At 48.1% G+C, this 24,638-nt stretch overlaps 4 protein-coding genes across 4 annotated transcripts; 3 read left to right on the top strand and 1 right to left on the bottom strand.

Annotated features, from left to right (window-relative positions):
* The first annotated feature begins 48 nt into the window (after positions 1 to 48).
* Positions 49 to 2,458, top strand: LOC117864891 (putative F-box/kelch-repeat protein At1g15680). Its single transcript, XM_072294925.1, has one exon. The coding sequence runs from the start codon at positions 1,004 to 1,006 to the stop codon at positions 1,841 to 1,843; it is 840 nt and encodes a 279-aa protein (XP_072151026.1). The 5' UTR covers positions 49 to 1,003; the 3' UTR covers positions 1,844 to 2,458.
* A 1,603-nt stretch (positions 2,459 to 4,061) lies between these two features.
* LOC117865361 (protein kinase STUNTED) lies at positions 4,062 to 7,339 on the bottom strand. The gene is made up of 7 exons (XM_034749545.2): positions 6,525 to 7,339; positions 6,281 to 6,417; positions 5,743 to 6,192; positions 5,209 to 5,624; positions 5,026 to 5,105; positions 4,624 to 4,924; positions 4,062 to 4,534 (listed from the first exon to the last, which is right to left on the bottom strand). The coding sequence occupies exons 1-7, from the start codon at positions 6,959 to 6,961 to the stop codon at positions 4,265 to 4,267; spliced, it is 2,091 nt and encodes a 696-aa protein (XP_034605436.1). The 5' UTR covers positions 6,962 to 7,339; the 3' UTR covers positions 4,062 to 4,264.
* Positions 7,340 to 11,008: 3,669 nt separating this feature from the next.
* On the top strand, positions 11,009 to 13,129 carry LOC117863236 (amino acid permease 3). The gene is made up of 3 exons (XM_034746857.2): positions 11,009 to 11,776; positions 11,873 to 12,015; positions 12,130 to 13,129. Exons 1-3 carry the CDS (start codon positions 11,110 to 11,112, stop codon positions 12,763 to 12,765), a joined length of 1,446 nt encoding a protein of 481 aa, XP_034602748.1. The 5' UTR covers positions 11,009 to 11,109; the 3' UTR covers positions 12,766 to 13,129.
* Positions 13,130 to 16,572: 3,443 nt separating this feature from the next.
* On the top strand, positions 16,573 to 18,629 carry LOC117862518 (amino acid permease 3). The gene is made up of 3 exons (XM_034746010.2): positions 16,573 to 17,344; positions 17,449 to 17,591; positions 17,697 to 18,629. The coding sequence occupies exons 1-3, from the start codon at positions 16,690 to 16,692 to the stop codon at positions 18,330 to 18,332; spliced, it is 1,434 nt and encodes a 477-aa protein (XP_034601901.1). The 5' UTR covers positions 16,573 to 16,689; the 3' UTR covers positions 18,333 to 18,629.
* The last annotated feature ends 6,009 nt before the right edge of the window (positions 18,630 to 24,638 follow it).

Genomic DNA, 24,638 nt, shown 5'->3' with positions numbered 1-24,638 from the left:
TGCCTTTTCAAAGAAATGCATTACACTTGCATGTTACTCCGTACGTGCTGATCCGAAGAAGATACTGCTGTCTCTGAAACTGATTAATAATGGTTTTCCAGCGCTAGCAGCTTTTCTGCTTCCTTTGTTTTTTTTATCCTGTTTAACACATAACTTTTGATTAATCTTTTGTTTGTCACCCTGAGAATGCTGGCCTTCGAGTGCAGTGATCAGATCAACATTCGTTCTTGTGTGATCGTATCCTGAATTCCTGATGCTGCTATGGAGCATTTTACCTTAGCATTTTCGTTGACTTGTGATGGGCTTTTTGGGACTGGCATGTTAACATATGCTTCCTTGTGCTTATGCCTGCACTGAACTAGGTTTATGCCCCTAGTTGTTTCTAGTACTAACACATTCAGTATACCTTAATTTAGTCTACTTATATCATGTCTTACACGACTTCTGTTTGTGTTTGTCTTCTGCAAGTTGCAACCATAGGGACAAGTGTACAACTTTATCATGTCAAACATATGCGTTACTTTGATTAGGCTATATGGATTATGCACAAGTGTTGCAATTAAACAAACTTGAAACTCTGAGGTTCAAATGTCTCGGAACGGAACACATGTATAATTTATTGATACTAACCGAAGATTAGCCTATTTCTAGCATCCCCAATCCACTGACATGACAGGTGGGCCAATCATCTGTGCGACTTTTGGAAGATCATCAATTTTCGTGAGGAAATAATGAGCCTGTTCGCTTCAGCTTATTTAGCTGGCTTATCAGCCACCAAACAGTGTTTTCCTCTCACAACAAATCAGCCATTTCAGCTTTTCAGCCGTCTTATAAGCTGAAGCGAACAGACCCAATATAATTTTCTTGACTTGCTGCACTGCACCCTACAAATACAGGGGCTACGGATTACTATTTGATACCTTGCAGAGATTACGTCTCTACTGGTTCCTTGGAATCGATCAATCTCGACTTCCCCAATCTTCTCCAAGGAGTTTCACCCCTGATGATGGAGAAGGGGAGCCCTAACCAGGCCGCCGCCGGCCTCCCCGACGACCTGATCGTCGAGATCCTCGCGCGGCTGCCGGCCGGGCCGCTCTGCCGGTGCAAGTGCGTCTCCCAGTCCTGGCGCGCCCTCATCTCCGACCCCGCCCACCGCGCCAGGTTCGCCCACACCCTCTCCGGCTTCTTCGTCTTCTCCCGCCCGCACTCCGCCTCCGCGCCCTCGTCCTGGAGCTTCATCGCCATCCAGCAGTCTCCTCCCTTGGTCGACACGGCTCTCTCCTTCCTTCCACCCAGCCATGGCGAGATCGACATCCTCGACTCCTGCAACGGGCTCCTGCTCCTGCGCTGCCCGGGAGAAGGCGATCGGCATCCTTGCTACGTCGTCTGCAACCCTGCCACCGCGGAGTGGGTAGCCTTGCCCCAACCAAGCCAGACCCCTGGCCAGCAGTGTGATCGAGACGGGCGTGGCCTCAAGACCACCTCTGCCGCGTTGGGCTTCGATCCGGCTGTCTCCTCGTGCTTCTATGTCTTTCAGCTGATGGAGGAGAAGTGGGTGTACAACAATGTCAATGTCATCAGGGCGGTGGAGATTTACTCGTCTGAAACTGGTGCATGGATTTCGAGGTTAAGTGGATGGAAGGACCGATTAGTGTTCTTCGCCGGCAACAAGACCTACTTCAAAGGTTTTCTGTATTTAACCTCCTTCTTTGAGGATGTAATTGCTGCGGTGGATACCAAAGGCCAGACATGGAGGATCTATCATCACCCGAGTCCAGGACCGTGCGTACATCACTTGTGTTTTCGTTGGCCATTCTCAAGGGCGCTTGCGTTACGTTCATGAGGACGATGAGCAGCCGGGTGATTCTCTGTCAATATGTGTTCTTGAGGGCAATGTCAACGAGGAGTTTACAGTCAAGCACAGCGTCAGAAAGATGGATTTGTTTGGACCAAGGAAATCGCGGTGGCCAAAGGAGCACCAAACAGTTGCATTTCATCCGGACGGTAATTTGATTTTCCTCTACCATCGACCATCGGATAGGCTCATGTGCTATGATATGAACCGCAGGGAAATGCATGTTATCTGCGATGTTGGAGGAGTGAAACCCTGTCAACACTTGTTTTTGCCATATGTTCCATACTACTCAAGGGTATTAGTCTCACCAAATTAATGTAATTTAGAGATGGTTGTTCACATCTCAACTACAAGCATCATACATTTTTAATTTCTAGTTTTCGAATGGCATCAATGATGCCTTCACAAGGATCTGGTGTGCTGAACTGAATCTTGATATTCCAGTCTGTGGATGAATGTCGTAAGTTTGTCCTCACAATCATCTTTCTTAGATAGGGAGAAACTGATAACCATGCGAGCTGAATTCCAGCAGTTGGTACATCTGTTAATCATGTCAGGTTTGTACATGTTGAGAGGAACCAGCCTGTGCTTGTGATTGGCTTTATTTGTGGCAATCTTCAATATGAATTTTCTTTTATTATGCGAAACTGTGGGGGAGTTCTTTAATCTGATATTGGTGAGCTCCAAATCTTTTGTTGTGTTCAGCTGTGTATGCATCTAGCAGTATGTCAAGGATGGCACATTCAGCCATTAAACTGTGCAAGACTGATGAATTACCCTCTCCCTACCTTTTTCATCCATATTATTTGATATTTGATTGGTGAAGTTTTTACAGGAAAGTGGGCAGAAGCATGCTCCCACTAGTTATCCACATTCGATTCGGGCGTGGATAGAAAAGGAGAAGGAATTTAAAAAAAGTGTAATTAAAGTAGAATGGAGTAAGGGGTAGTACTTGAGGATTTTCAGAAGAGAACACAGAATTGGGAACCAATATCAATGAGGGCAAAATAGGAGTCCTTTCTGAAATTCCCACTCTGAAGTATGCTGTCTTAAGAGGGAACAATACATGGAGGAAGTGCAGTCTTATGCCTTTTCTCTTTTCACTATCCAGGCCACCTAAGCTTTGAGATTTTTGTGCCGGTATGTGTATTATTTTATTCCCATGCTCATAGGCATTCTATAGCAATTTATTTGCAATACATCTGATCAGGGGCAGACCCGAGTTCAAGCAAGTGAGGACACATGCCCTCAATTAAAAATTTTAAGCTTTGCTAATTAATAGTTTTTCAAAAAATTCTACTAACCCTTGAGGCATGCCCCCTCTCAATTGCCAAGGTCCCGCCCCTACTTTTGATTTGGCTACTTAATGTGAATGAGCATGTGTTTACCAAGATTGAGTACCTTCACTGCTTGAGAACAGTTCTTTTTTTTTGAAAGTTTTGCAGGAGCACAGCACTGAGAACAGTTCTGAATCTACCATTTTCTTGGCATACTGCATATAACATCTAACACGTTCATAAATGAAGTAACCAATGCTTTTGCGAGCAAACGAGAGAGAAAAAATAAAACTAAATCTGTGCTTAAAAAAATTACTACTGTGGAGCAAATTAAACTATGAAGATGGCCTCTGCTTCGCAAGATATACAACTTAAGCCCATGCATGTGCTTGAAGGTCGTGCTTTGTATGATTGTACCCACATCATTTTGCTCCATGTGCTTGCGAGGCAACTTGCTCCTCCAACGCCTAATCATACAACATTTCGCCTCGCATTTTCGTTGACTTGTGATGAGTTTTCTGGGACTGGCATGTTCAGATTCCTCATTTGTTGTGCTTCACGCCTGCACCAGTTGACATCAGGTGTACTTTTCAATCACGTCGTACACGGACGGGACATCCTTAATTTTTTTTTGTTTTATTATCTTCTGTATAGGTTGTAACGGTAGAGCTGTAAGCGTCAATTTGAGTAGGCTGTATATTCAGTTATATACGAATAGGGTGTTCCAGCTAAAGAACTTGATCCTCTACTCAAATTGATGCAATTTATTGCATCAATTTGAGTAGGCTATATATGTTCAGCAATTAAAAAACCGAGTAGGCTATGAACAAGGTGTTCCAGTTATAGAACTTGACCCTCTTGCACGAAGAAAGAAAAACTTTGAATCAATTTGGAATTGCCGTTATCGATTCTTCCCCCCTTCCATCATCTGGTGAAAATTCTAAATCTTTCATGAATACTTCAAAACTGAAGGATTGCATAGCTTTCGAATATTTTCATATGCATCCTCCCATCTAACAACAAAGAGAAAAACGTACTCCTTAATATACAGTGACGAATCTGTTGGCAAAAAGAAGAACGAAAAGAATGATCTATGCACACAAAAATGGTGATCGCCGCACTGGTGGAGCCTTCAGCCGTCGAAGCTTGATGACCGGCTCCATCTCCCCTTGAGGTACTCCTCCAAGGACATGTTGGCGTCGATGAAGTCGGCGCTGCCCACGGACGAGGCGTCGTCGTCGATGATGTCACGCAGCGCCAGGTTGATGTATGACTGGATGTCATTCTTGTCCGGCGAAGTGACCACGCCGCCGCAGCCACCGTGATCACTGCCGCCAGACACGCCGACCTGCGACTTCGCCCACATGACGGCGTCGCCGTCGCCGGCGAGCAGCTTCACCACCTAATGTTCAGGGCAGCGAGCGGCGCGTTAGTTCAGAAATGAACAATGCAAATGTTCGGTTCATTCAAAAAATGGCGAGGGATGATTACATTGCTCATGCTCGGCCGGTGTTGATGCGCTCGCCGGATGCAGAGGGCCGCGGCGAGGGCCATCCTCTCGACCTCGCCGCTGTCGCCGTCGGCCAGCGGCAGGCTCAGGTCGACGAGGTCCATGAGCTTGCCTCCTTGTATGACGGAGTTCGCCCACATCACGAGGCTCTCCTGGCCCTTGGGCCCGCCGGCGCTCACCGGCTTCCTCCCGGAGATGAGCTCGAGGAGTACCACGCCGAACGCGTACACGTCGATCTTGTCGCTCACCTTGCCGTGCATGAAGTACTCCGGAGCCAGGTATCTGCCACGAACAGGATAGAGGTCACCAAATTTGTCAGGTGATAGTGTCAAAGACATCCTCGGGTTACATGATCATCAAAGGCGACCGGATCGGAAGCGCACCCGAATGTTCCGGCGACGTCGTCGCCGGTGACCTGCGCCGTCGCATCGTCTGCCCACATCGCGAGGCCGAAGTCACACAGCTGCACAGAGAAGAGGGAGTTCAGTTGGTGTCGCACAGCTGCACATGAAGACTGAAGATTTCTTTTGCAACTACTGAAATGTGGGAAATGCCGTCGTCGTCACCTTCGGTTCGAAGTCATCGGCGACGAGGATGTTCGAGGACTTGATGTCCCTGTGGATGACCGGTCGATGGTCGCCGCCACTGTGGAGGGACTCCAAGGCGCGCGCCGCGCCGACGGCGACCTTGAACCTCTCCGGCCAGCCCAGCGCGCCCTTGCCTCGCTTCTCGCCGTGCAGCATCTCCTCGAGGCTGCCTCGCGGCATGTAATCGTACACGAGCATAAGCCTGCCGCCGTCGACGCAGAACCCGACGAGGGACATGGCATTCTTGTGCTCAAAGGAGCTGAGGATGTCGATCTCGGAGATGAAGTCCTTCGTCACGTCGTCCGAAGGTTTCAGGACCTTCACTGCAAGCTCCTTGCCGTCGTCAGTACATCCCTTGTAAACCCGGCCCGCACCGCCTTTCCCGACTAGCCGTTCTGCACAGGATAATCAGTTCATCGTCATCGTTGATCATTCAGCTCGATTTATCTTAAAAAAAGATCGGTTGCGAGATGTGAGAACTTTTCAGCATTGAAATGGAGACATCGGACATGCCTGGAGAGAAGCCATTGGTGATCTTGGCTAGCTCACGGTAACTGAACATTGTGTACTTGGATTTGGATGAGTACTTCTCTCTGAGTGAAACCAACTCCTCTGGAAGTTGCTTCTCCTCTCCCCGTTCGTCAGAAACCTTGTCTGAACACCTGGTCGGGAGCTGCATCGCCCACTGAACCACCGATATCTCTGACGATTCCGGCAAGGCAGGCATGCTGTCCTTCTTCAGGAAAGGCCAGCCGGCAGCCATCTTCGGCGACTCCACCCCGTGGCACCTCGCCGGACCCGGCGCGAACGTCACCCTCGGCGAGACCAGGGCGCTCATGGCCACGGACATGTTCCGGCGCAGCGACCGGCCGTCGCCGATCAGCATGTCGTCCTGAGACTTGTCCCCCGTCGTCGTTCTCGCGTCGAGGATCTTCCGGTACAACCGCCGCGGCGTCTCCACCACTGCGCCGATCGAGCAAATTTCAGCCATGCATTTCGGATGAGCCGAACAAATTTGAGCTAAATTCAGATGGAATGGAACCGGGCGTACTTGCGGTGTAGGGGCTGAGCTGCTGCTGCTGGACGGCGTCCCTGCGGTAGACGACGGCGCCGTTGCTGACCGCCGTGACCATGCAGGTCGGGGGCACCCTCCTAGCGCAGTACCTCGCGACGGCGGTGGCGGACGATCTGACGATCGATCACCGGATGAAACGAACAGAGTTACTAATTGGATAAGAAGGGATCGGGGAAGCTCCTGATGAATTTCGAAGGAAAAATGTGAGGTGATTTGGTACCCGGAAGGCCTGGAGGTCTTGGTGACGCCGACGATGAGGTGCGCGGCGCCGGAGGAGGCGGCCTCGGCAACCAGGGCCCTCTTGATGGACGGCCCCTCGCAGAGCTTGAGCTCCAGGTCGATCTGGTTGCGGTCGCAGAAGCCCCTGTACGCGCCGAGCACGGAGGTGAGCGAGTCGTGGGTCCTCACCTTCTCCTCCGCCGCCATTCCTCCCGCCGCTGCGGCGGCGGCGGCGGCGGAGGTGGTGGTGACGTGAAGCGCGACGACGCGGTCGCCGGCGGCGGCGGCCTTGACGAGCGCCCAGGTGAGCAGCTCCCTACCGGCGGCGTCCCGGCGCAGGGCCACCAGCACCGTCCTCCTCTTCCCTCCGCCCAAACCCACGCCCCCCAGCGGCGGCAACGGCGGGCACCGCGTGAAAGAGAGCGGCCTGAGCTTCATGGCTGGTTGATGGATCACTCCTCGCGGCGTATTTCCTTCCCCTGCTTCTTGAGCCCGGCCCGCTGCTCTACTCTGCTTCGCTGGATGGGGGAGGAGGACGGCCGGTGGCGGTTGCGATATATGCGGGGAGGTGGAAGAAGTATGGAAGCCCGTCGCTGCTGCGCCGTGGCATCGAAGCTGGCTGCGCGGGCGCCGGAATTTTTTAAATAGCTGCCGCTGCTGGCCTCTGCCGCCGCGGGTGTTTGGAGTCGGGAGGACGCAGGCTGCTGCACGCCGCGCGGGCTTGCGGGCGGTCGCATCCAGCGGTGCCGCCGCCGCGCGACCTCACGCTGCTGTCCAGCCGCCCGATCCGGAATCTGGATGGATACACGGCCGTGCTGCGCCATCCAGGACTCCCAGTCTCGCACACGGTACTACACTCTACGAGTGGCTGGCTGACCGCGCGTGCAAATAAATTTCAGAAAAGTACGGATCACAGTACACTTGATTATACCGTTAATCCAGATCGGCTGCTTACACAGTTTTTAGTGAGTTGACCTCCCTTTTTCACAGGAAAGGTACAATAAGTCAGAGATTTTCCTCCAAAATTCCCATGGAACAGACCATTCCATAGGAAATTCAAAATAAATGATGAAATTCGATCCTTTGTTCCAAAATCTCTCAGGCCCCGTTTGGATCATTGGAATTGAATTCCATCCTAATAATCATAATTTAGACACAAATTAATTAAGCTAATATAATTGTATGTGGAATATAGTTGTATATTATAGTTGGTGATATGGGAGAGATACTTGTATGCTGCACTTCTACTATAGAGAAGCGAGTCTAAGAGCGTGCTATAAGAATTGAATTCCATTCTAATAACCATAATCTATAGAATCAATTTCCATCTCCCACCCCATGAATTTAAGATAGGCTTATATCTAAACTTTGGAAAGTTGTGGAATGCCACATTCCAACATAAATTAGCCTACTCCATTAAATAGATTCCAATTCCTTGGACCCAAACGGGGCCTCATAGAATTTTTTTTAAGGAATTGAATGACAGCTGATGATGTATTATGTTTCAATTAAAAGTGCTAGTGCCACAGTTTCGTGGAGCCCAAAATATTATGCTATACCCTGCTCCATAAGAAAAATAGTAATTTGAAAATCGTCAAAGCTTGGTATGGCGTGAACCATATATCTACTCTATATGCCGTGTCGTTGCCGCTAAATTACAGTTCTTTAACGAGCTGAGGTGAAAATCTTTGACCAAACACCGCACCTTTGGCGTGTGCTTTTATCTAGTACGGAGTAAAAGGATTGGTCTATTCTTCTTTTAGTTTATGCTGCTCTAGATGAAGTCGTGGAATTGATTTACCACACTTGGATTTGTGAGGTCGTTGCTACAGGGTAATAGGGCAGTCTTTGCCAGAAGATTTTGTGCCCCCAAACTTGAGAGAGAAAGAGGCAATCCGACGGATAACACTCAAAAATTAAATGTTGGTTTAGAAGGGAAAATGAAAATTGTAGCATCATATTTATATGCCAAGGTGTTATGAAAAAAAATTAAGCTTCAAGTCAACATGATCGCTCAAAAGCATGGGACTATAATGTTTAACAGGGAAATTGTTCCATTGGCACGCAAGTTACTCTAATACACAAGTAGGCTTAATTTTTTTTTTTGAGGGAGTGTAGTAGGCCGGCCTAGTTAGGAGGTTGTCATGGGTTATTTCCGGCCTGCTAAGCCTGTCATACGGCCCACACTCCAGGACCCCGAGAGAGGCCTGCCATCCAGCAGCAAGGCAGGAGCAGCAACGGGCTTTCTGGTGGGCTTCCGGGCATGCTTAGTCCGGCCCATTCATATGTCTGTGAAGGAATGAATATTTGAACTTTGTGGCACGTTCGGTTCAGTCAGGCAGGGAGCTGAGCTCTGCTCAATACGTGAGGCACGAGCACTTCTTGTGGGCTGGTCGTGATCGGAACATACGGAGAAGCACCGCACGATCCAAGGTATAGGAGTCATCATCTTGTTAATCATGGAGAAGCCGAAAAAGTGCAGCGAGACATGACCACCACCTAATTTGATGCTCTGTTCCCTCAAAACCACTAACTCCACATCAGTGATTCAATCCTGACAGCCTCCACTCCACTGACAATTCTAGTAACATTCCAAATCCAGAGCCACGTGTTTTCGACAAGGGCGTCCAGCTTCCGCCATCTTATCTTACCATGCCGTGCCTAGAGTATATATTCCCGAGGGAAATTAACAAAGTATCATGCAACATGGATATGCGATCTCCATTACATTGACGTTCATTTTCTTTGAGTGGTAAATTTTAACGTGCTTTATTCAAAGCGCAAAGGGAGGATTGTTTAGCGTGTTTATATCCGCCCTTTTTGCTAGTAGACCATGAATTCTCGTCTGACGATGAGATTACAGTTAAATAAACGTGTGAAGAATGGCACTGATCGATGGCCACCAGCTAATATAAAGTGACAAGGTGCGTTATGTATGGATAAGGAATGCGACTGCCTCATTTGTAAAAGGACAATTGATGAACAAGACTACATATATAAAAAGGGCTATGATCACAAATTTGATTCCTATCGGAGGTGGCTGCAGCCTTTTTATTTACTGCTCCCTCCGTTCCAAATTGTAAGTCATTTTGACTTTATTATGCACGTAGATATAAGTATATATTTAGATGCGTAATAATATCTATGAACTAAGTAAAAAACGACCTACAATTTGGAATGGAGGAAGTAGCAGGTAGTAACACTTGTTCCTGCGCTTACTTTTTCGATGCTTTCCAGAGACGTTGTCACGTGTTTGTTTGAATGCACAACTCTAAATTAACTAGCCATATGTACAGTAAGGCATTCAACGTTTGCTTATCATTATTAAGTGCTGCCAAGCAGCACCTTAATTTTGTCCCTCTTTTCCGAAAGAATTGTGAGGCCTTTGATCTTCACCCGTTTGTACTGCATGCAGCCGGCGCCGTGCATGATGCCATGACCACAGAGCTTCAGCACTGGTTGGAAAAGAGCCGGTATGAACATTACGCGGTAATAGTTAAAAAGGACAGCAAGACATGCAGCGTGTGAACGCAAAGTACGTGAAGGGAAGATATAAGTCAAGGGTACGGTGGTCAGAGTTTGGAAAACTAACCACATTGTTGCACTAAACCCCGTCCGTACAACCTTGGAATGGAGGCGGTGGCACGTACAGTGGTATGCATGCATACTCCATCATCGAGTACTCAGTTCCCTCGTTTGTTCACACTTGCATTCCAGCCTCCTAATAATGATATCCAACGTCAGGTGCAGAGAAGAAACAAACATCTATCCGCAGTGAGTCCATGGAGATTAGAAAAGGCTAGCTTAGCTTTCCCGCCAACTGCGTGGGCGGCGGCCGCTGATGACCCCAGTGACACCGTAGTACGTCCGGTGGGTGACTCCATCAGCCGTTGTGCATTGCCTGGTGCCTGCGCAGGCACATCGCACGCATGCTGCCGTGCTACGGTCTCCTTCCGTACGTACTCCTTAGAACGTGCATACGAGGTACTAAACTTTAGGAGGGTCACATCGGATGTTCGGGTATTAATTAGGAGACTAAACATGAGCTACTTATAAAACTAACTGCAGAACTCCTATACTAATTCGTGAGACGAATCTATTAAACCTAATTAATCCATCATTAGCAAATGGTTACTGTAGCACTACATTGTCAAATCATGAACTAATTAGGTTTAATAGATTCGTCTCGCGAATTAGACTCCATCTGTACAATTAGTTTTGTAATTAGACTATATTTAATACTCATAATTCGTATCAAACATCCCATGGGACATATGTTGAACTCGAACACCCTTAAGAGAAAACAGATTCATCTATGACCGCAGGCCACTGCCCTGTCGCATTTAAGGCAACACAAAAAAGACTCCACCGATCAAGAGGCGCAGGCACCAGCGCTGACCCGCCGCCCTCTCCTCCGCGGCGCGGACACGGCCACCGGCCTCCCCCTGCTTCCTCCGCTCTATATAATACACCCACCACCTCCTCCCCTTTCCACACACACACACCCGGAGCCTCGCAGCCTCACTCGGCGCCGACCTTTATCCAAGACATCCCTCCCTCCCTCGCCCGCTCCGCAGCAGCGACCCATGGCGGCGCACAGCGGCCTGAACAGCAACCACGCGGTGGTGGCGCCGATGGAGGTGTCGGTGGAGGCCGGGAACGCCGGCGCCGCCGAGTGGCTGGACGACGACGGCCGCCCGCGCCGCACGGGCACGTTCTGGACGGCCAGCTCGCACATCATCACCGCCGTCATCGGCTCCGGCGTGCTCTCGCTGGCCTGGGCCATCGCGCAGCTCGGCTGGGTCGCCGGACCCGCCGCCATGCTCCTATTCGCTTTCGTCACCTACTACACCGCCACGCTGCTCGCAGAGTGCTACCGCACCGGCGACCCGGAGACGGGGAAGCGCAACTACACCTACATGGACGCCGTCCGATCCAACCTCGGCGGCGCCAAGGTGGTCTTCTGCGGGATCATCCAGTACGCAAACCTCGTCGGCGTCGCCATCGGCTACACAATCGCGTCGTCCATAAGCATGAAGGCTATCAGGAGAGCAGACTGCTTCCACAAGAATGGGCATGGCGACCCGTGCGAGAGCTCCAGCACCCCGTACATGATCCTCTTCGGTATCACGGAGATCCTCTTCTCGCAGATACCCGACTTCGATCAGATTTGGTGGCTTTCCATCGTCGCCGCCGTCATGTCATTCACATATTCTACCATCGGACTGTCCCTCGGCATCGCGCAGACCATCTGTAAGTTCTCGGTTCAATTGGACTGCTCATGATATCCGTGAAGTGGTTGATGGATTCTTAGTCGCTGACATACGCTCAAAATTAATGCAACTGAAGCCAACGGTGGGTTCAAGGGCAGCCTAACCGGCGTCAGCATCGGTGCCGGCGTCACTTCCACGCAGAAGATCTGGTACAGCCTGCAGGCCTTTGGCGACATCGCCTTTGCCTACTCCTTCTCCAACATCCTCATCGAGATTCAGGTAAGAAAAAGCCTCCTGTGCTCTGCTCTGATTCAATCAAGCCTTCAACTTGAGAGTTGAGATTGCTCTGCTCCTAATTAATCAAGCTTGCTCTGTCGTTTATCTCTTCATCAGGACACCATCAAGGCGCCGCCCCCGTCGGAGTCGAAGGTGATGCAGAAGGCCACGCGGCTGAGCGTGGCCACGACCACCATCTTCTACATGCTGTGCGGTTGCATGGGCTACGCCGCGTTCGGCGACGAGGCCCCGGACGACCTCCTTACCGGCTTCGGCTTCTACGAGCCCTTCTGGCTCCTCGACGTCGCCAACGTCGCCATCGTCGTGCACCTCGTCGGCGCCTACCAGGTGTTCTGCCAGCCCATCTTCGCCTTCGTCGAGCGCCGCGCCGCCGCCTCCTGGCCGGACAGCGCCTTCATCTCCAAGGAGCTCCGCGTGGGCCCCTTCACCCTCAGCCTTTTCCGGCTGACGTGGCGGTCGGCGTTCGTGTGCGTCACCACCGTCGTCGCCATGCTCCTCCCCTTCTTCGGCAACGTCGTCGGCTTCCTCGGCGCTGTCTCCTTCTGGCCGCTCACCGTCTTCTTCCCCGTCGAGATGTACATCAAGCAGCGCCGTGTCCCACGCGGCAGCACCAAGTGGATCTGCCTCCAGATGCTCAGCGTCGGCTGCCTTATTGTGTCCATCGCCGCCGCGGCCGGTTCCATTGCCAACGTCATCGACGCCCTCAAGGTCTACCGGCCGTTCAGTGGTTAACTTAGGACGTGATGTAGCCTGCTCCTTCCATTTTAAATTGTTGGTTGTTTTAGCTTTTCTATACATCTAGACATACATCTAGACATAGCAAAAACTATACACCTAGAAATCCAAAACGACCTACAATTTGGGACAAGGTGGAAGTATACTATAGCTCACCTGATGCAAACAGAGGTACTCTAAACAGTTGTTCTAGATAGTAGATACCAACGGAGCAATCCTGATCAGGATAACCACTGATTTGCACACATTTGGACGCCATAGGAAGCGAGCATAGTGGTTCCAAATGTACCCCACTATTGATTCTAGTAGGTCGTCCCGTGTAATTCTGAAGGATCTTAATACATTGAATCATTGTCTTAAAGAGTTGTTTGATATGCAAAAGTAATATTTCTCTCGAAAGTTTAATGCGTCAACGATATGCCAATATATCAATTATACACATTAGTTTATCAACCTGTGTTACCGCACGAACTAAGTAATTTTGAGAGAAATAAGTATTAAAAGTTTAAAAAATTATGGCATGCAGCTAATAATTTAAACTGTTTACACCCTTCTCTTTCTTCCTCCCTCCCTTTCTCTCATTAATTTAATACTCCCTCCGTTCCAAATTATAAGTCATTCCAACTTTCTTGGAGAGTCAAAGCATCTCAAGTTTGACCAAATTTATACAATAAAGTGCTAACATTCATGATATCAAATAGGTACCATTAGTTTCTTCATTAAATATATTTTCATAGTATATCTATTCGGTGCCATAAACTTTTGTGATTTTCTCTATAATTTTAGTCAAACATAAAAATGTTTGACTTTCCAAGAAAGTTGGAATGACTTATAATTTGGAACGGAGGGAGTAGATTTTAGTTAGGGATTACTGCCTCCAATTTTTAAACAATTGTCCTTTTGAGATGCATGGAGTCAACATATTTTAGTTTTGAACCATCATCATCTCCTCGAATATTAAAAAAAACTATTGAAAATGGTATCACAGATTTGTCTTCAACAGCTGTTTCAAAATATTATATATTTACTATATTTAACATGTCTAATACTATTGGATCGTGACCAAAGTACGTAGTGGCTTAGCGACCCTGTCGCTGAATGAAACAATAACTGTTTGAAGATGGGAAGGAGAACTGCTTTTTAAACTTCTCCTTGCACGTTCATAGTTTTGTTCACTTTGTAAATCTCGATATGTATTTGACATGTGTTTAATTTAATCCATGAAGATTGGCATTCTCATCGCATCATGTATGGTCATGCCTGTATAGTATAAGTTACTATTGAAAATAAGTAATGCAGCGTCATATATTTGTGTGCTTTGCAATATTTTTTAATGACAAATATAGGTACTTTAAATGCAGATTTACAAATATTTTATGTTATTTAAAAATGATAGAGGTGTGTAATTTACAAGCAAATTTAGGTATTTAAGGTGTATCTCGCCTTAAACAGCAGGTCCACTTCCTAAGTAGGAGAGACGATTGGCAACCATGTAAGTTGCATCCTTTATTGAAATACTCCAAAGGACTATAAGTTTCATCAGAAAAATACATCAAAATAATAAAATGATGCATGTTTTAATGGAATTAAGGAGTATCTCACTTTAAATAGCAGTTTATAGCACAGTTGAGCACTCCCCAAGTAGAAGAGATGATTAGCAACCATGTTATACATTTATACAGTATAAAGTAATGATATGCATATAGGGTAAGCCTAGAGCATCTCACATACTCGGGTAACATGGGTCACACTGATAATCCACAGAGGCCGGAAGTATGGCCCAGTTCGTGGAATGAACCTGCATATGCATGCATAGCACACCTCTTTTACCCTTCATTTTCTCGTTTCATGAAAAAATATTAACTTGGAGATGGTACATTTGAAGTGACAACGATCGTAAGCTGGTCCAAGCCTGATTAAACTATAAAGTTAGGATTAATTCCATCAAAATAGGATATGTAAGCCACAGCAGGAAGAAACACTAATGAATTGGATACTACAAAATAGAAACTTCCCTTATGAAAAGAGAAAAAAACGAAGGCATTGTTGTGGCTGGATATACACGAAGCTGATCCCGCGCGCGTCAGCTCGCTTCGTGATGCGTGACGCGGAGCTGCGGGCGGTCAGGGGCTCTACTGCCATGCCAGTGCTGCCCCCACGCGGAAGCGCGGTGCTGTGCACGCCGATTGCTCTTTTCCTTTTTTTGTTTTTTCATTTGATTATTTCTTTTCCATATCATTATTTGTAATCAAGTAAATATCGTTTATGTGTATAAGTTCTGTAGATAAGTTATTTAATAATATTCTCATAAAAATTGTGGCAGACGCTATGCCAAATTGTTTATATCACGATAATTATGCTAAAAAATTATCACGTAACTTGTTGATAGGAAAAAATTTATGCGTATAAATCAGATGCATAAGTTATAACTTTCTGAAAATAAAAATTTGAAGTTATTCTTTAAAAATTGTAAGTAGAAGTTATACATATAAATTTTGCATGCCATCAAAGTTGTGTTGAAAAATTACGAAGTTATGCGTTAAAATTATATGTATAAGTTATGAAATTTTAAAAATGATAAGTTGCGGAAATTAAATTTTTTCAAAAATAAAAAGTTCGAGTGAGAGTTGTGGGGGATCCATGGCTGGGAAGCTTTCGGGCAGGCGCGCACCCGTTAGCATGGCCCCTGGCTACGTTTGTCCAGATGGCCCGAGGCCCCAAGCCAGCTGACCCAACATGACTACATGAGGCCTGCAATTTTGGCCCGGCAGGCACGGAGCGGTCCAGTTCACTCCGTTTCGTCAGAAACGAATGTATGTCTGCTGGGGCCTGGGGGATAGGCGGCAGCCTCGAGTTCAGGCTGCAAGAACTACGCTTTCCCGCAAACTGCACGCCGGCTGACCCGGGAGACTCTTGCGAGTCGCCGGCGCGCAGTGGCGTCGTGGTCACCTGCTGGCCGGCCGCTCCGGTCACTGTCTGCGCAGCGCAAGCACGAAGAGAGCGGGGATAAGGTATGACGTCGTGCACGCGCTTGACCTACCTCAGAAAGAAAGAAAGGGAAACGGAGCTGCCGGCCAGCGGCCCAACGGCGCGTCGAGCAGCCGGCCCGGCCCCGCCGTCTGGCCCCAACACGCACCACCGCTCGCCGGAGGTCGCTGTTTTGCGTCGTGGAACTCGTGGCCCTGCTCCCCGCCGAATCCAACGCACTGGCCGGAGTCTGGAGATGAGTTTGGCTTTCTGCCGGAGTGAGTTTAGAGAACATGGGGTGTCTGTGGCCCTGCAAATTCCATGCATTCCTTGCCTTCTTTCCTCGTGCTAAACTGTATCTATGCACATGAAATTCCGGCAAATTCTGAGATTATTAAGAACATGCAATGCAATTTCTCGAAAGCATGTTACAGGGTGTTCCCTTCCTAGTTGGGCTGTGTTAGAGATATGTTTGTAAAAGGATTAGTACTGTTGTGATCTTAGAAATTGACTCGGATTGCTTATAGGTTCTTCTTGTAATTCAAGTTAGAGTCCCAGATGATCACAATCACCAATTTCACCCTATATAAACGTACAACTGCGACCGACTAAGATAGACAACCACGTTCCTGCACCAGCGTTCGCCCTCCAAAGAAAACCGTCGACCATAGTCAACGCAAGACTCCAATGATCAAGATAGAAAGTAGTGTATAGGGCACGCGCAGACAAACGCGCTGACCAGAGTGAGCGCCTCCCGCCGCGACGACGACGACGCGCAGCGCAGCGCTCCTCTGCTTCATACCTTCATCCCATCTATATAAAGGCCACCTCCTTCCATTCCATTCCACACACCACCACCTCCGCTCACCTCCCTTCACACCACACTTTCTTAGCAGCTAGCTGTTAAGTCCGAGGACGAGAACGCTGAGAGAAGGAGCTCGGTACTAGTGATCCATGGCGGTGCACAACGGCACGAACCACGTGGCGCCGATGGAGGTGTCGGTGGAGGCCGGGAACGCCGGCGCCGCCGAGTGGCTGGACGACGACGGCCGCCCGCGCCGCACGGGCACGTTCTGGACGGCCAGCTCGCACATCATCACCGCCGTCATCGGCTCCGGCGTGCTCTCGCTGGCCTGGGCCATCGCGCAGCTCGGCTGGGTCGCCGGACCCGCCGCCATGCTGCTGTTCGCATTCGTCACCTACTACACCGCCACGCTGCTCGCCGAGTGCTACCGTACCGGCGACCCGGAGACCGGGAAGCGCAACTACACCTACATGGACGCCGTGCGCTCCAACCTCGGCGGCGCCAAGGTGGTGTTTTGCGGTGTTATCCAGTACGCCAACCTCGTCGGCGTCGCCATCGGCTACACCATCGCGTCGTCAATCAGCATGAGGGCCATCAGGAGAGCCGATTGCTTCCACACCAACGGGCACGCCGACCCGTGCAAGAGCTCGAGCACACCGTACATGATCCTCTTCGGCGTTGTTCAGATCCTCTTCTCGCAGATACCCGACTTTGATCAGATATGGTGGCTCTCCATCGTCGCCGCCGTCATGTCCTTCACCTATTCTTCCATCGGACTCTCCCTCGGCATCGCACAGACAATTTGTAAGTTCTTGATTCAGTCGGGTTGGTCAAGGTATCCGTTAAGACGTGAAGTGATTGATAGTTTCTTGGTTCCTGACATATGCCCAAAATTAATGCAATTGCAGCCAACGGTGGATTCAAGGGCAGCCTCACCGGCGTCAGCATCGGCGCCGACGTCACCTCTACGCAGAAGATCTGGCACAGCCTGCAGGCCTTTGGCGACATCGCCTTCGCCTACTCCTTCTCCAACATCCTCATCGAGATTCAGGTAAGCAAAAGCCTCCTGTGCTCTGCTCTGATTTAATTTCTTCAGTCAACTTGAGATTCCTCTGTTCCTAATAATCAAGGCTTGCTCTGTTTAACTCTTCTTCAGGACACGATCAAGGCGCCGCCCCCGTCGGAGTCGAAGGTGATGCAGAAGGCGACGCGGCTGAGCGTGGCCACGACCACCATCTTCTACATGCTGTGCGGGTGCATGGGCTACGCCGCGTTCGGTGACAAGGCCCCGGACAACCTGCTCACGGGGTTCGGCTTCTACGAGCCCTTCTGGCTCCTCGACGTCGCCAACGTCGCCATCGTCGTGCACCTCGTCGGCGCCTACCAGGTGTTCTGCCAGCCCATCTTCGCCTTCGTCGAGCGCCGCGCCGCCGCCGCCTGGCCGGACAGCGCCTTCATCTCCAAGGAGGTCCGCGTGGGCCCCTTCGCGCTCAGCGTGTTCCGCCTCACGTGGCGGTCGGCGTTCGTGTGCGTCACTACCGTCGTTGCGATGCTCCTCCCCTTCTTCGGCAACGTCGTCGGCTTCCTCGGCGCTGTCTCCTTCTGGCCGCTCACCGTCTATTTCCCCGTCGAGATGTACATCAAGCAGCGCCGTGTGCCTCGCGGCAGCACCAAGTGGATCTGCCTCCAGATGCTCAGCGTCGGTTGCCTAATTGTGTCAATTGCCGCCGCCGCCGGCTCCATTGCCGACGTCATCGCCGCCCTCAAAGTTTACCGGCCGTTCAGCGGTTAACTTCACCGAAGAGGCACTCCTCAAGCACCTGATTTTGCCTGACGCTCGAAGGATTTCAAGTAACACTGATTGTGAACTGAGCCTTTGCCTTAGAGATAGTTGGAAACAGCGGTCTCACACAAAGACACACAACTGGATGCCAAATCACCAAACCACTCACCTCGATTAAGATTAGCAGTGGGTCCTAAACTTCTCGCCACTTGTCAATCTGCGAGTGGCATTGTGGAACTTCTTGTGACCTCAATTTGAGCTTGATGAGACAAAAGCACTAAAGAAATTATTTTCTTCACCTGTCAATTTTTCTTCCAAATTTTACTGATTTATTAGCCAATCTTAAAATTTCACTTGCTTCATCAACAAGTACTTTACGTTTACAAGTTTCCTTTCAAAACTTGACTATCAGTAACCTTCACAAGGTTAAGTTTAGTTTGTTGCATTTTGTAAACTTTTAGAATGGAGTAAAGCTACATATTGGAAACAAAGGACATTATAGGGTTTAGAGTTCTGTCGGCCATCAAGCGTGTTTTTTTTCCTACCTTGCATATACGCTAACCACTAAAAGAACTATCAGTAACCTTCACAATGTCAATTTTAGTTTATTGCATTTTGTAAACTTTTAAAATGGAGTAAAGCTATATATTGGAAACAAAGGACATTATAGGGTTTAGAGTTCTGTCGGCCATCAAGCTTGCATATACGCTAACCACTAAAAGAACTATCAGTAACCTTCACAAGGTTAAGTTTAGTTTGTTGCATTTTGTAAACTTTTAGAATGGAGTAAAGCTACATATTGGAAACAAAGGACATTATAGGGTTTAGAGTTCTGTCGGCCATCAAGCGTGTTTTTTTCCTACCTTGCATATACGCTAACCACTAAAAGAACTATCAGTAACCTTCACAATGTCAAGTTTAGTTTATTGCATTTTGTAAACTTTTAAAATGGAGTAAAGCTACATATTGGAAACAAAGGATATTATAGGGTTTAGAGTTCTGTCGGCCATCAAGCGTGTTTTTTTTCCTACTTGCATATACGCTAACCACTAAAAGAACTATCAGTAACCTTCACAATGTTAAGTTTAGTTTATTGCATTTTGTAAACTTTTAAATGGAGTAAAGCTATATATTGGAAACAAAGGACATTATAGGGTTTAGAGTTTTGTCGGTCATCAAGCGTGTTTTTTTTCCCTACCTTGCATATACGCTCACCACTAAAAGAACTTCAACACGTTTTCTTGCTGAATACATATTTTATTTGATAAAGTCTTTTATAGATAGCATCTGTTGATGGAGCCTCAAGTTCACACTTCAAGTACTGGTCGAACGGGTGAATCTAATGTTTTGTCACCCAAAGTTCAACAAGGAAACATACCTAATGCAGTATTGATACTTTATGCGCGGAATTGCGGATGAGCATGCATTGTCATTTCAAGAAATAACCACTCCAGAACGGCCCAAACATAAAGCCATTCGTTGATGATAGGTAGGAAAACTTTCACACCCTTGGGCCATGCCATATCTTCGCTAGGTGTTTATGGAATAATTATAGATGATCTTCCATAGCTATGAGCCTATGACTAATGTGTTTGTGTTCACTTGATCATTCCATATGACCAACTTTGATGTACATATATATAGGACTTGTTCTTAATTTGCAGGACTCATATGCTTGACTTATGTGATACTCCATCCGTTACAAAATGTAGATGATTTTAGCTTTTCTAGATATATAGATTTTCCTACGCATCTAAAGATAGAGTAGTTATGTCCAGATACATAGCAAAATATATACATCTAGAAAAGTTAGAACGACCTACATTTTGAAACGGATGGAGTATCTGATATCTTTTGATGATAGCTTCATGCCAAGTTGCCGCGACCTTTTTGACAATTCGATTATGTAGCATCACTCTTTCCCTCATGAAATGCGACTACACATCGTACATTTCAACAACAAAGTCCTAACCATATCTTTGCAAACTAGTCTCCGAGTCACCTAATCGATTGACTACATATCCCCGGCCGTTTTCTTGGACCTTGAACGATCTATATCCTAATATCCATGGACAAACGTTTAACCTGTTGCATGGATATATGAACAAAGAGACCAAACTACTGCATGTATATATGCATTGTATCCTATCCATGAATATATATTTCTTGAGTGTGAACCCATGATTATGCTGCCCTACTTCACCAAGCAGATACAAGGGTCGCATCGTAGCAGATATATGGTCCTCTTATAGTTTAGATAGTTTAGCATATGCAATAGTTTAGCCTGTACAGGCAACCAAACGGTCATCTCCGCGAGATGATACCAATCCACTAGTCCAGGACGGTCCTCATGCGCGTAACCAACCACACCTATAGTCTATAGGATTGTGTGTGCACGTTGCTTATTCTTTGAACTCTTGGCAAAAGTCAATAAAGCATTTTGTTTCTTTTCAGCACGCAACTGTATGCGCGCGGCTACCAGCCAGTTCCTTTAGCTAGGTAACTTGCTGGGAGCTTCGGATTCGACGGCGATGGCTTTGAAATGTAATGGTAGGTACACTACTTGTAGCTAGAGTCAATGCCGATTCGTCATGATCAATTATTTGTTGCTCTTTTGTGCGTGGTAGCGGTCAATGTTCTCCATTCATGCGTACAGACTTCATTTGGAAACCAAAGGAGAGATATACACTTAAGTTTTGTCTTGCTTGGACATTAGAATAACAATGCCTTCTAATACGATTCATACGTATATATGGAGATTGATTGACATGGAAATTAGTTCTTTTTTAAATTACTCCTAGCCAAATGTATCAGGAGGAGGGAATGTGATTATCCAAACAGGCCTTTTTTAGGTGTAAGTAACCTGCATGCTGCTTAGAGCAAGGATGAGACGACGAGGTTGCTCACGTAATATAGATGGAGCAAACATGGTTGGCTTGAAGGGCATTTACATCAGTAGTCCACGTTTAGCATTGTGTAATACTCCTACTATATAGTTTGTCTCATGCTTTGCCATCATCCCAGAGCCTGTTCGGCTGAACTTATAAGCCGGCTGAAAAGCTGAAATGACTGATTTGTTGTGAGAGAAAAATACTGTTCGGTGGCTGATAAGCCGGCTGATAAGCTGAAGCGAACAGGATGTACGGAGGAGAAAGCTGGATGAAGATCGCGATGAAAGTTTTAACTAGCAGCAGGTTCAACGCACGTGCTGAAAAAGGCACCATAAAAGGGAAACTGGTGGAGAACCGGCAAGTGAAATTATAATTATAAAAGCTGAGTTGAGTTGTTATCTTTGGTATAAAGCGTCAATATAATGATCAGTTCATATGTATAGTCCGATCTGGAAGTATACTTTAGCATTTTTTCTTGTAAGTAAAAGCGAAAAGCTCATGTACGTGTATGTATTATATCATGCGCATATATGCCAGTTGCGGAATGAACGAGGTGCGGGTGCTTTTTTTCTGCGCTGGACGATGACGGAAAGGAAGAAAGGTGGTGGCCTCTGCTTTGCTTTGCGGCCGTGATGCTCAGGACCAATGGCCGTGAGCGTGAGTGAGGGAGTGGGCACCGGTGCAAATTGGTCGATCGATCGTCGCGCGTGGAAATAAGCTGCGGACTTTTCCCGGACGGCTGGAGAATGCCAACTTGGATTATAGCCCAGCCCGGGCGAGCCGTAGGAAAGGAGCAGGCTCGTCGGCTGGCGCCCAACCAACCACGCACACGCACACGCACTCCGCCCCCTGCCCAACTCCGCGTCGCCCTGCCGTGTTCGCGGCACGTCCGACACGTCTCGTACTCTCATCACTTTGGCCGGCCGGAATGCGCGGACTGCGGAGCACGGCTGTAGCGACATGTCGACACGCGCGCGCTCAGCATCCATCATCCCTTGCTCAACCAAGCAGGTCACCGTCACCGTACGCAGCTTGGTACGTGTTGTTGGTTAGGAACAGCAACAGCTAATGTAAGCCGCGAGCGCAACCTGCTGCCTCCCCTCTCACGCTTACTGTCACTCAGAAGTCCCTGCCTCCAACCGGAAACAGTTTTTAATAATCCGCATGCTTTTAGTTCGTTTCTGGCTTCGGAGCGAGATTAGAGTGGCCTATACTAGTAGCTAACCGGGGCAGGCAATGCATAAACGATCGAACGCCGTCGATCTTACCTACCTACCTACCATGGGAGCCGGCCGGAGCATCGATGATCAGGTCGGCACGCAAACGCGCGACGCGACGCGAGCAGGACAAGGATGGAAACGAGATGATGGAATCCTCAATAATGCACGCTCCATCATCAGGGTTAGATTAGACTAAAAATCTCGAGGCCACCATGCATCATCAGGGTTAGTACTGTACTATGCCACACCGCCATCGGTAGCCAACCGCATCGCGCGACCTCACGTGCGCGCGCGCGCCATCGGTAGCCAACCGCATCGATGATAAGCAAGCGCATCACGACACCGAATTGAAGCCGCTGCTGCGTGGAGTGAGGGGGACGTGTCGTGGCGCCCAGCAACCGCGCGCTGGCGAGGGCCCACCGGCGCTCTGACCCCGCGGCCCACCTCTTTGACCGGACGCCGTGGTCGGCCTGCACTGTCGCACCCGCGCACTGGTATGTGGTAGGATTAGGAAGAAAGAGGGTGGTGCTTGGGGACGGTGCACGTAGAGAAAGACGTACACGAAATTCTGACCACGAAAGTTCATGCATTTGGTACGAAATTATATTAGCAGGGGACTTGACACAAGACCACCTAATCTTGACGTAAGTACACGTACGACCCATGCTGTGGACGACGACAGGGGGAACAAGGAAGCTTGCAAGGCTCTACAACCCACCCGTGCAAACAAAAACAGCACCACGAGTCCACGTCGATCACTTTTTGGCGCCCTCTGCTCTACGTACTCTCGAAACATTGTATTTTCAACGACTCCACACAATAAATGGAGGGACACGGTATTTCACCTCGTTGCTATAGGCAGTGATGGGTGGGATGCACTAGTTTCTAGCCAGGCTAATTCTAACCCAGGTCAAATTTGATCAGGCTAAATTAATACAAATTGCTCGTGTTTAGTTGGGTAGATAAAGATAGCCTAGTTTGTTATGCTCATGTTTGGTTGGCTACACAATGTGATAGAATAACCTTGAATTTCCTGTAGGTGAAGTTACCACCCATCGTCTCTTCCTCTTCTTCTTTCCCAATCCGTCCCCGCTTTCACCTACTGCTGCTCTGCGAGCCGCCGTTGGAAGAAGCTGGTGATGACGGGGAGGAGTGGCTGCCGCGTCACCTGCGATGGGGGGCGCTATGCGCTGGAGGCGGAGCTCCATCTGGCTCTGCGTTCTGGCTCACTCGTTCCATCTGCCTATGCGTTCTTGCTCACTCGCTGACTTCCAAATCGAACTCGCTGACTTACAAATCAAGCCAATAAACATCCAAATCGAGCCAACAAGTATCCAATTCGAGGTCACCAATATCCAAATCAAGCTTGTCACAGCACTGTAACCATCCTTCCGCCTGCCAGATTGTTGGGATTAGAAATCAGAGGGAGAAGGAAAGAAAGAGAGATATAACAAGCCAAGTGAACAAGTGAGCAAATGGTCAAGAATCTCCTGCTCCAAGCCCTGGAGCTCTATTTACAGGGAGGAGGAGGTGACTATTTATATTAATTTCATTGGTGGGATTGAATATTATAGATATGGTCGCTGACGATCCCTGAATGTTACAACTGGATTCCTAACCATCACAAACAAGCCCTTTAGACTCCATTTCAGACCTCTTTTTATACATAAGGGAGTCCTTAGCCTTAATCCACCTAAGGGGGTGTTTGGGAGGAGGGGGTTAAATTTTAGCCCTCGTCATATCAAATGTTTGGACACTAATTAGGAGTATTAAACCTAGACTAATTACAAAACTAATTACACAACCCCTAGGCTAAATCGCGAGACGAATGTATTAAGCCTAATTAGTCCATGATTTGACAATGTGGTGCTACAGTAACCATTCACTAATGATGGATTAATTAGGCTTAATAGATTCATCTCGCGATTTAGCCTAGGGGTTCTGCAATTAGTTTTGTAATTAGTTTATATTTAGTTCTCCTAATTAGTATTCGAACATCTGATGTGACGGGACTAAAGTTTAGCCCCCTCCTTCCAAACACCCCCTAAGACGTACCCTCAACACAAATTGAAATTTTCCATAGGAACGGGAGATAACAGGAGGCAAGGAAAAGCATATGTTGCCTGTCTCGAGCTCGCCTTGGGCCTACTACATTGAGCTCATTGCCATGGCTCGCTCCATGGCCTCCTGCTAGCGGTGGCGCC

Source organism: Setaria viridis, chromosome 7 (genome assembly GCF_005286985.2).
Source record: "Setaria viridis chromosome 7, Setaria_viridis_v4.0, whole genome shotgun sequence".
Taxonomy (NCBI): Eukaryota; Viridiplantae; Streptophyta; class Magnoliopsida; order Poales; family Poaceae; genus Setaria; species Setaria viridis.
This window is presented reverse-complemented; position numbering and strand designations above follow the sequence as displayed.

Bases quoted from the DNA above. Each gene is read 5' to 3' on its own strand.
- LOC117864891 (XM_072294925.1), top strand. From the start codon at position 1,004: ATGATGGAGAAGGGGAGCCCTAACCAGGCCGCCGCCGGCCTCCCCGAC.
- LOC117865361 (XM_034749545.2), bottom strand. From the start codon at position 6,961: ATGAAGCTCAGGCCGCTCTCTTTCACGCGGTGCCCGCCGTTGCCGCCG. The intron at 6,193-6,280 runs GTACGCCCGGTT...CGATCGGCGCAG, and splicing joins GCTCAGCCCCTACACCGCAA to TGGTGGAGACGCCGCGGCGG. The intron at 4,925-5,025 runs GTGCGCTTCCGA...TGTTCGTGGCAG, and splicing joins GACGTCGCCGGAACATTCGG to ATACCTGGCTCCGGAGTACT.
- LOC117863236 (XM_034746857.2), top strand. From the start codon at position 11,110: ATGGCGGCGCACAGCGGCCTGAACAGCAACCACGCGGTGGTGGCGCCG. The intron at 11,777-11,872 runs GTAAGTTCTCGG...ATGCAACTGAAG, and splicing joins CGGCATCGCGCAGACCATCT to CCAACGGTGGGTTCAAGGGC. The intron at 12,016-12,129 runs GTAAGAAAAAGC...TCTCTTCATCAG, and splicing joins ACATCCTCATCGAGATTCAG to GACACCATCAAGGCGCCGCC.
- LOC117862518 (XM_034746010.2), top strand. From the start codon at position 16,690: ATGGCGGTGCACAACGGCACGAACCACGTGGCGCCGATGGAGGTGTCG. The intron at 17,345-17,448 runs GTAAGTTCTTGA...ATGCAATTGCAG, and splicing joins CGGCATCGCACAGACAATTT to CCAACGGTGGATTCAAGGGC. The intron at 17,592-17,696 runs GTAAGCAAAAGC...ACTCTTCTTCAG, and splicing joins ACATCCTCATCGAGATTCAG to GACACGATCAAGGCGCCGCC.